At 40.6% G+C, this 8,666-nt stretch overlaps 1 protein-coding gene across 1 annotated transcript in view; it reads right to left on the bottom strand.

Annotated features, from left to right (window-relative positions):
* LOC139343183 (WAS/WASL-interacting protein family member 1-like) overlaps positions 1-6,807 on the bottom strand; it is a 7,245-nt gene extending 438 nt beyond the window's left edge. Inside the window, exons 1-7 of the mRNA XM_070980669.1 lie at positions 6,679-6,807; positions 3,695-3,793; positions 3,371-3,505; positions 3,112-3,264; positions 2,042-2,161; positions 1,763-1,828; positions 757-837 (exon numbers count right to left, since the gene is read on the bottom strand). Of these exons, the coding sequence (XP_070836770.1) occupies positions 757-837; positions 1,763-1,828; positions 2,042-2,161; positions 3,112-3,264; positions 3,371-3,505; positions 3,695-3,793; positions 6,679-6,684 (660 nt within the window). The 5' untranslated portion in view covers positions 6,685-6,807. The remainder of the gene's footprint in view (positions 1-756; positions 838-1,762; positions 1,829-2,041; positions 2,162-3,111; positions 3,265-3,370; positions 3,506-3,694; positions 3,794-6,678) is intronic.
* Positions 6,808-8,666: the final 1,859 nt, after the last annotated feature.

The following is an 8,666-nucleotide window of genomic DNA, read 5'->3' as shown; positions in this document are numbered from 1 at the left end:
CTTCTGAGAACATGATTTTGCTCAGGACATAATAAGTATTCATCAGCTCAGCTGTCTGTATGGCTTTGGCAGTGTGTACCAGCCTGATGGTCACTACAGGCAGGGTGGCTAGAGAGGATGTGACCTACAGACGTTACCTCAAGCGTCACCATGAGCTTGACATTTGTGGGTCAACTACTGGATGGGTTGCCATAGCAGACACATCCACATCCCCGTCCTCATTACAGTGGTGATTTCTTGACTTTTCATCCAGCAGCACCATCGGGCCCAATTTAAATGTAATACTTAGTTTTATGATAAACACCTGCAACAGGTGAGTTTTTCTGAAGAAATAGTGAACTGGCTTTGGGCAGACAACCAGTCTCAGTCTCAGTTTCTCTGGGTCAGATTGTTGTTGTTGAATCAACTTCATGCAGTAAAGTTTATGACTTCTCATGTTAAGCCATGAATAAATTGATCCTTCTTGAATGTGTTGAGACTGGTCTCTACAGTGTTTTCTTCAGATCCGGACTAATATGTAGAAAATGTAGGGCAGGGAAAAGGGGGGTCACTTGAGTAACAAGCTGTTGGGCCAGCCCTACAAAATTCTGCAAATCATGCTGACGGCAAAAGCAGCAAAAAAAAGGAGGTAATGTATCAGAGTTTCCATAACAGCATGACAAACATGTGCGTCTGAACTTCTTTTGTTGCTATTATGGCACCTGTCCAAATACAGTTCATCACCTGCAGTTGCGTGCTCTGCAGCGGCTCTCATACCTGTGTAGGCGGGGTGTCACACATGGAGGCGGAGTGAGGGATTCGAGGTGGAACTGCAGGTCTGTCTGGACAGTCTGTGGTCTGAATATCAAAAACATTCACAATGTGCTTCAATAATGCAGTTGAATATAAGTAAAATATTGAATGTATTCCAACATTTCTGTTTCTGGAAGCAGGTTGCTGAGCTTTCATGCTCTTGATTGTTGACTCTTGGTAATAACAACTTCAACTTCAGATCAAAACTCTACTAAAATAACATCTTTATTACGCCAACTCACTGGCTACGTTTACATGCACATACATTTTCCACTATTATTCAGAATATGACAATATTCTGAATTTTATATGGATTATGTAAACAGCATATTCTGTTTAGATATTCCAAATGAGGCTTTATTCTGAATGGAGCATTTTCTGATCAAGACGTGTGATTTGAGGTTTCATTCATGTTTCAGGGCGCATTCTTCAGACGAGCATGCAGCACATTGAGAAAATGCATCTCATCTGGGGTTCTTTCCAGAATTTGCAACTGGCCTTTTGCCCGTTTACAGTCAGCTATGTGCGTTGTAAACAAACCAACTATTCAATCAACTATAGTTTGCAAGGCTGGAGATGCATGTACAAAAGAAAAGCCCCCATTTCCAGCCAGAAGGAGAAACATATCTACTTTCAAACATTATAAAAGACTTGTATATCAAGTATTTGGTTATGTGCAAGTCTCGCAATGCCACCTTTTTGAGAAGGTGGTTGAACAAATGAAAGAGACAGGTTGTGTTTGCACAGTCAAAGAAGTCTCACTTTGAAAAAAAAATCCTGTTTTTACGCAAAGAAGCAGCTTAAGGACATTCGTCATCATGTTAATCAGTGTGCACCTTGGCCGCATGCAATTATCAGTGTTAGTGGACTGTTAATTTTCATTAGCCATGTAAACCTTCTCAATGTGTCCATAATGTCTGACTTTTAACTTCTAATTGACCATTGAACCATAACTTCTACAGAGACTCACCACTTCATCAGAAAGAGCCGGCGAGCCTGGAGTTTGTTGCATAGAGCTGATGGACGAAAGACTGGACTGCTGACTCTCATCAGTGTAAATCTACCCAAGAAAATATGAACAAGATAGGAAAAAACATTAACAATTCATATCTTAAATCAGAGAAAATGTGAGTTGAAGGTGATTTTGTATTTTGTGTTTTTCTGAGAACTTTTCAGATGACCTTCAATCATTCACCATCATGTGTCTCAAAGAAGTGTTGCACGAATGTTGGGATGAAGCGATATGTACCTCAGATTTAGGCCTTGTTGTAGACAGTGATTTATCATAATAGATGGAGGGAAGACGGGGGCGTTCAGGCCGTGATGGAGGAGGAGGAGGCTGTATTCTCTCAGTACTGACAGCTGGAGGCTAGCAGAAAAAATGAGTAGGAGAAAGTAAGGTTTAACCCATCCATCCATCCATCCATCCATCCATCCATCCATCCATCCATCCATCCATCCATCCATCCATTTTCTATACCGCCGATCCCTTTCGGGGTTGCAGGGGGCTGTAGCCTATCCCAGCTGTCAACGGGCGAGAGGCGGGGTACACTCTGAACTGGTCGCCAGCTGATTGCAGGGCAGCATGTAAAGACAGACAACCATTCACACTCACACTCACACCTAGGGGCAATTTTAGAGTCACCAATCAACCTAATGAGCATGTTTTTGGTCTGTGGGAGGAAGCTGGAGTACCTGTAGAGAACCCACACATGCACGGGAAGAACATGCAAACTTCGCACAGAAAGGCCCCGCCCGGGGATCAAACTGGCAACCTTCTTGCTGTGAGGCACACGCACTACCTGCTGCTCCGCCGTGCCGCCCTAAGGTTTAACCATTTAACAAAAAAAAATAAAAATTGGTCACAAAAAAAATGTTTGAAAAATAATGTGTAACTGAAACCAACAGCCAGTTAGCTTAGCTTAGCACAAAGACTTGGAACAAGGGGAAACAATTAGCCTTGCTCTGTCCAAACAGGAACATTTTTACTGACCAGCACCTCTAAAACTTGCTAATTAACATTTTATATCTTGTTTGTTAAATCTGTACAAAACTGTAAAACTGAGTATTTGTTGACCAAAGGCAGTGACTTCCTGTAGTCTCTGCTGGTTGACTGGCAAACCTCATAACAATGACAAGACTTCAAGACCTGAGAGTTACATTGATCTTCTTATCCAACTGTCAGGGAAAGCTAATAAGCATATTTCTCAAAATGTTAAGCTATTCCTTTAAGATGAGTCATATTTCTGGTTATAACACACGTCATAATCTTTAAAGGAGTATATTTAAGATCATCATTTTGTTTAAAATAGCATATACCTTCACAGCTGTCTCAGTATTCATATAGTGAGCGTCTCCGTCGACTGCTGCTGGAGGTTGACTGGAGGTCACATGTTTGATCACTGGGGGTCTGGGAGGACGAACAGGATGAGGACTCTTATAGTCTGCAAGGTACTCATTAAGTTTGGCACCCTGGTGACAGGGAGACAGGAAAAAATGAGTACATGTTAATTAATACTTGCTATCATGAGTTAATCTTACTAACAATGTCAGTAAAAGTCAAAATTGCTAAGCTCACCACTGCATTGGTTATGCTGCTGGTTTTGTCTACAGAGTCGTCAGTGTTGGTGTTACAATCGCCCTTTGGTTGTACTTTAGACCTGGGACGAGGTACAGGCTTGACTTGAACCTGGTTTCCATCTGTGACAGAAGGCTGACAAAAAAAACATAAGTGAATCAAGACAAAACAGCAAAAACCTCAGGTTAAACTGCATGTCCTGCATTTCTATTTTTGTCTCCTGTTCCACTACAGATGTTACAAGGTGATAATGTGCAAATACCAGCAGACACGCAAAAGAAAATTTGCGCATTTACGTCACTGTTAACAGGAATTCATTTTTACCATTAAAGCGTCCGGGTCCTCATAGACTGACTGTGTGACATCATAGGAGCTGGTGACGGTGGACTTCATCGTGCAGCCGTTCCTGGGGGGTTTAGGCGGCTATGAGGTTTAATAGTAAAAGAAATTAACTCTAATATGAGAACTATGGCGATAAGAGCAACTAAGTGCACTGTATCACTGTGCTGTCCCTTTCTTTGTAATATGATTACATAAAGACATGTTAGCAGAAATGTTCTTGTTATCTGTTGTCTAATGTAGTATAATTTTTCCAGCAGATATGTGATGATTTGAGAGAATTGAGAGAAAACACTGTAACCAGTGGCAGTATGATGATAGTTGATTTGTTGAACATGATATTGTAAGTGAAGACGATTCATTTGATGTGATATTGTGACAATAGTTCATGTGCTTAGAGTGCAGCTGATGCTTTGAAAATGACACTGTAAGAGAAACAAAGAAAGTGAAAAGAAGAGCGGAGAGATCATGAAATCACAGTCGCAGAGCTCCCTTATCAGGGATCTCTGGGGCTTTCTGTGGCCTTGCAGGTGTCTTTACAGCAGCTCCTTTGTGTGGCATTATGTAACCTTACTGTTTGAACAAAGTCATTAAACATGTACTCTTTTACAACTAATATTTGTGTGTTTTACTATAACTACTGATAGATTGAATGTTCTTATAATCACACTATGGTTCAATATATAATCTCACTATGATTTAATGAAATTGCACTTAATGACAATAGCATTGTGTGATATGCCTTTAAACTTTATAATATGCATTCCTTGCTTATAATGAAGTTGTAAAACTTTTTTAAAAAATCAGTATGAAAAAGATTAAAAGATAATGGTGTCATTTGGGAAGAATAAAGAGAAAATAAAAAGAATATATCCTTAAGATGCACCTTTAATGTACATGCATTTGGCCTTCACATTCCACGACACTACCAGGGAAGTCTTGCGTGTTTTGAGGGCAGTTCCTGTAACCTATTTCTCTCCTAACATGACTACAGGGGTGGAAAGGTGTTGTCTTTCACAAAACCAACTGTATACCTGCCCCTCTGCTGTGCGAACCCCTCAACACAGTTTTGGACGCACAAGTTTTTGAGTTTTGGACTCTGATTGTGCTCACCAGCAGCTGAAACTGTCATGGACAGAGTCACCTGAAAGTGCTCCTCAGAGCTGCTCAGCCTCTGCCTGTTGCATTGTGTGTGTTATAGGTTTTTTTTAACAGAAGAATGTGCAACATAATGACAGTTATTTCTTTAATGAATGAAATGATCGCAAATCATTTGATACACACTGAGCATGAGGCTTTCAGGGCCTTTGCCCCAGTTAGTAATCCAGCCTTGGTTACCATGCTTGGAGCAGGATACCAGTGATGAAAATTGTGAATGATGGACAAGCTGCTGTTTGTCTAAGAAAATAACAAGGTGAAAAGGCATTTTGACGTGTAGCTAACAAAGCAAATGATGGCTGAGCTAAGGGGTGGAATGTAACCAAATAGCTTATACTTACTTAAGTACATGTGCTGAAGTCTAAATCTATGGTACTGTACTCTTTACTTGAGTACATTCTTTTCATGCCACTCTCTTCTTTCTCTCTGCATTTTTTCAGAGGGAAATATTTTGCACACAAAACGTAAAGAGTTTATGAAATATGTCGCTTCGCTTTAAATTAAACTACCCAACAGTATAAGTACAGCGAAACAATTAGTCGATTAGTTGATGGACAGAAAATTAACTGGCAGTTATTTGTAATAAAATCTAGCTCCTCAAATTTGAGAAGCTGTTGCCACTCCGTTTTGTTTTGTTTTTTTAATTTTGAATAAAACTGAGTTTGTCTGGACCAGTAGGTGGACAAAACAAACATTGTGAAAATGCTGTTTTTTACATTAATGCATACATAATGATAATCCAATCACAGGGGACATGTTTCTGCATTTTCAATGCAGGATTTTTATTCTAACATATTTTCACAATGTGGTATAAATGTTTTAAAGGATCTGAATCGTGTTTCCACCACTGGCTGAATGTTTAGTTTCAGGGTCCTGCTATTGTGCACTCTGAGCTGAGTTATTGTTGTCACCTTTCCTACTGTCAAGTCTAACAAGTCAAAATGTCGAGTGTAAGACAAAAGCATGAAAAACTGAAGGCTTTGTAATCTACTATGTTTGTAAGCGGACGTGCTCCTTCAAGGAAGGCTGTGATTTTCCTAAGCGAGTCTGTTAGTTCATTGGTCAGTTCATTACTTCTTTAACATTCAATGCATTTGGTTTTAAGCTCTGTTTATCAACCAAAGAAATAAATACTATTGTGGTGCACAGAGGAAACTGAGTGATAAGAACAATTGAGGTCCTCCTACCAAGAGGCAACACTGGTAAATCCACCTGCAGCGCAATTAATAATAATGATAATAACATGCTCCTACATATTTTATTGGACACATACCTCTGTGTGCCTTCCTGGTGGGGTTTGGATTGCAGTCTGCTTAACACCAGTAAAAAAGCTGAACAGCTGTTTGAGCAGTGGAATTTTAACAAGACAATTTAAGCATTTTAAGCACATCATCACGTGCTGCTGCATTCATATGTTCAATTCACTGGTTTGTTATATTAAACTGTTGTCTAATAGGTGTTCTGATCGCTGCTATTTTAATTTAAGTGGACCAATCACTGCTTGGTTCAAAATCTTAAAGGCTGACTGATTATGTAACTTAATGTGCAGAGCTTCAGATATAATATCCAATTCGTTACAGTCATCTAGTCAGTGAATCGGTGGTACCTGCACATCACATGTAAGGTACCACACTGGCATGTTTCTGAATCACTGAATGAGACTGCTGGCAACTGACACAACGCTAACAGACAAAACAAGATACGCCCTTGTAGGTTTTTTCTGTCATGTAACCTACAGGCCTAACTGTTTTCTCATACATACAAAACATATATTCGACTATTTCTAAACAGCAGAAAGAGCTGATCCTTACCGTCATGGTCTAGTTTAGAAGCCTTTGCTATCACTCCTCTGTTTGATCCGTTTGTTATGGATCCAGTGTCAGAAATGGCTCAACGAGTCTTCCATGCATTCACATGCCTGCACTCTTGTCAGGCCACAGATGCCAGAGATGCCTCCTCCTCTTTCTCTGTCACCCAGTCTACATAGTCGTAAAGGTGTGATTTCCCTGGTGCGTCACAAAAGAGGAATAACATGTGTGGGTGTATCCTCTTTTTGCAAAACTTTACCATATACACAAACAACAAGCAGAAAGAAGGCTGAAATATGTCAACGCTGGCACTCAGACACCTCAACACACACACAGACTTGTCAGCCAGGAGGACATGGCATTGACTTACTTTCATTCCCTGGAGACTTACCTTAACCATGACCACCATATCGTAACAATAACCTTTACTCTCGACTGACCCTAACCTTCAACAAAGCCCCTAAAGCTTCAGTGTTTACCTTGAGGGAATCAGCTTATTATCAACAGGTCAAAGTCATGTTGATGATGATGATGGAGGGTGTGTGCATATGTGTGCATTTTGTGTGTCTGTCAGTCTTTATGTTGGAGTGTGTGTGTTTTCTGTGTTGGGTATTATATCTAAAACTCGTTCAACAGGCCAAGTGTGTTTTCTGCTACCACTGTCACGCTTTGCCTTGGGTCCGTGTCAGAAAGCGCAGCCTGTTGGATGACTCATCTTGAATTTGTTGTTTAGCGTGGTTTGTATTTGAAATCCTTCTTTCATCATTCATGACTGCATGTCATGAATGAATGCCTCAGAAAGCAATTCCAGCCCATGACATATTTTGACTGATCTTAACAGAAGACTTTGATATTTTTGGAAATACACTTATTTGCTCTCTTGCTGAGAGTTAAATGAGAAGATTGACACCACTCTCATGTCCACTCATTAAATATGAAGCTGGGTGGCTTGCTTATCTTAGCATAAAGACTGAAAACAGGGGGATACAGGTAGCATGGCTCTGTCCAAAGGTAAAAAAAAAAACAGAGCCAGGCTAGCTTTTCCCCCTGTTTCCATTCTTGATGCTAAGATAAGCTAATTTGTTGCCGACTGGAGCTTTACATTCACCATACAGACACAAGAGTGTAATCTTCTCCTGTATCTCTCAGCAAGAAAGCAAATAAGTGCATTACACAAAATGTTGAACTATCCCTTTAAAGGAACAGGGGTAAAGCTCCACCTGTAAAAACAGAAGTACAATGTTGTCTGTGGCTCTGACGCAACTCACCTTTGTTGCAGTTTTGCCTTTATTTTGATGGTGCATGGGAGAGAGGAAACAGGAAATACAGGGAAAGAGAGGAGGTTTGACATGCAGCAGTGCTCTTCTGACAGACTTGATCCAAGGACATTGTAATTACATGGCCACGAGCAGCCAGGACACCTCCTGGAGCAGGGGTGGGCAAATTCATTCCACAAAGGGCCGTGTGGCTGCAGGTTTTTGTTCCAATCAACCAAGAGCACACAGTTTGACCAATGAGCTGTCTGAAGACTGAGATCAGTTGATTGAATGAGTCAAGTCTGGTGTGCTGCTGCTTGGTTGGGAAAAAAAAACCCTGCAGCCACACGGTCCTTTGTGGAATGAATTTGCCCACCCCTGCCCTGGAGGAATATGAATATGTCTGAAAAATCAGCTGTGACACCATCAGAGTCATCCCAGCTTGGAATAATGTACCAACTGGAGTAATTGCAAGAGACAGATTTAATAAAGAATGGCCAACATTGAAATAGCACAGGAAGACATGTCCTGACCTTTAGTCTCCTAGTAAAGCATTTTTCACTCGACTAGTAAATGACTGCGTCTTTCACATTTGAAGTCCCCATCTTGCAATGCAGGGCTGCTGCTATAATTATTTAGTCTCCAATGCCAAGCTGACTCAACTGATGTCACTTGAGAAATTTTCTCAGACACTGGAAAAATGCCTCCACAGCCACAGAGGACACAATACAGCTG

This window comes from Chaetodon trifascialis, chromosome 15 (assembly GCF_039877785.1).
Source record: "Chaetodon trifascialis isolate fChaTrf1 chromosome 15, fChaTrf1.hap1, whole genome shotgun sequence".
In the NCBI taxonomy this organism is placed as follows: domain Eukaryota; kingdom Metazoa; phylum Chordata; class Actinopteri; order Chaetodontiformes; family Chaetodontidae; genus Chaetodon; species Chaetodon trifascialis.
Note: the sequence above shows the minus strand (reverse complement) of the source record. Positions and strands in the feature narration are given on the sequence as shown.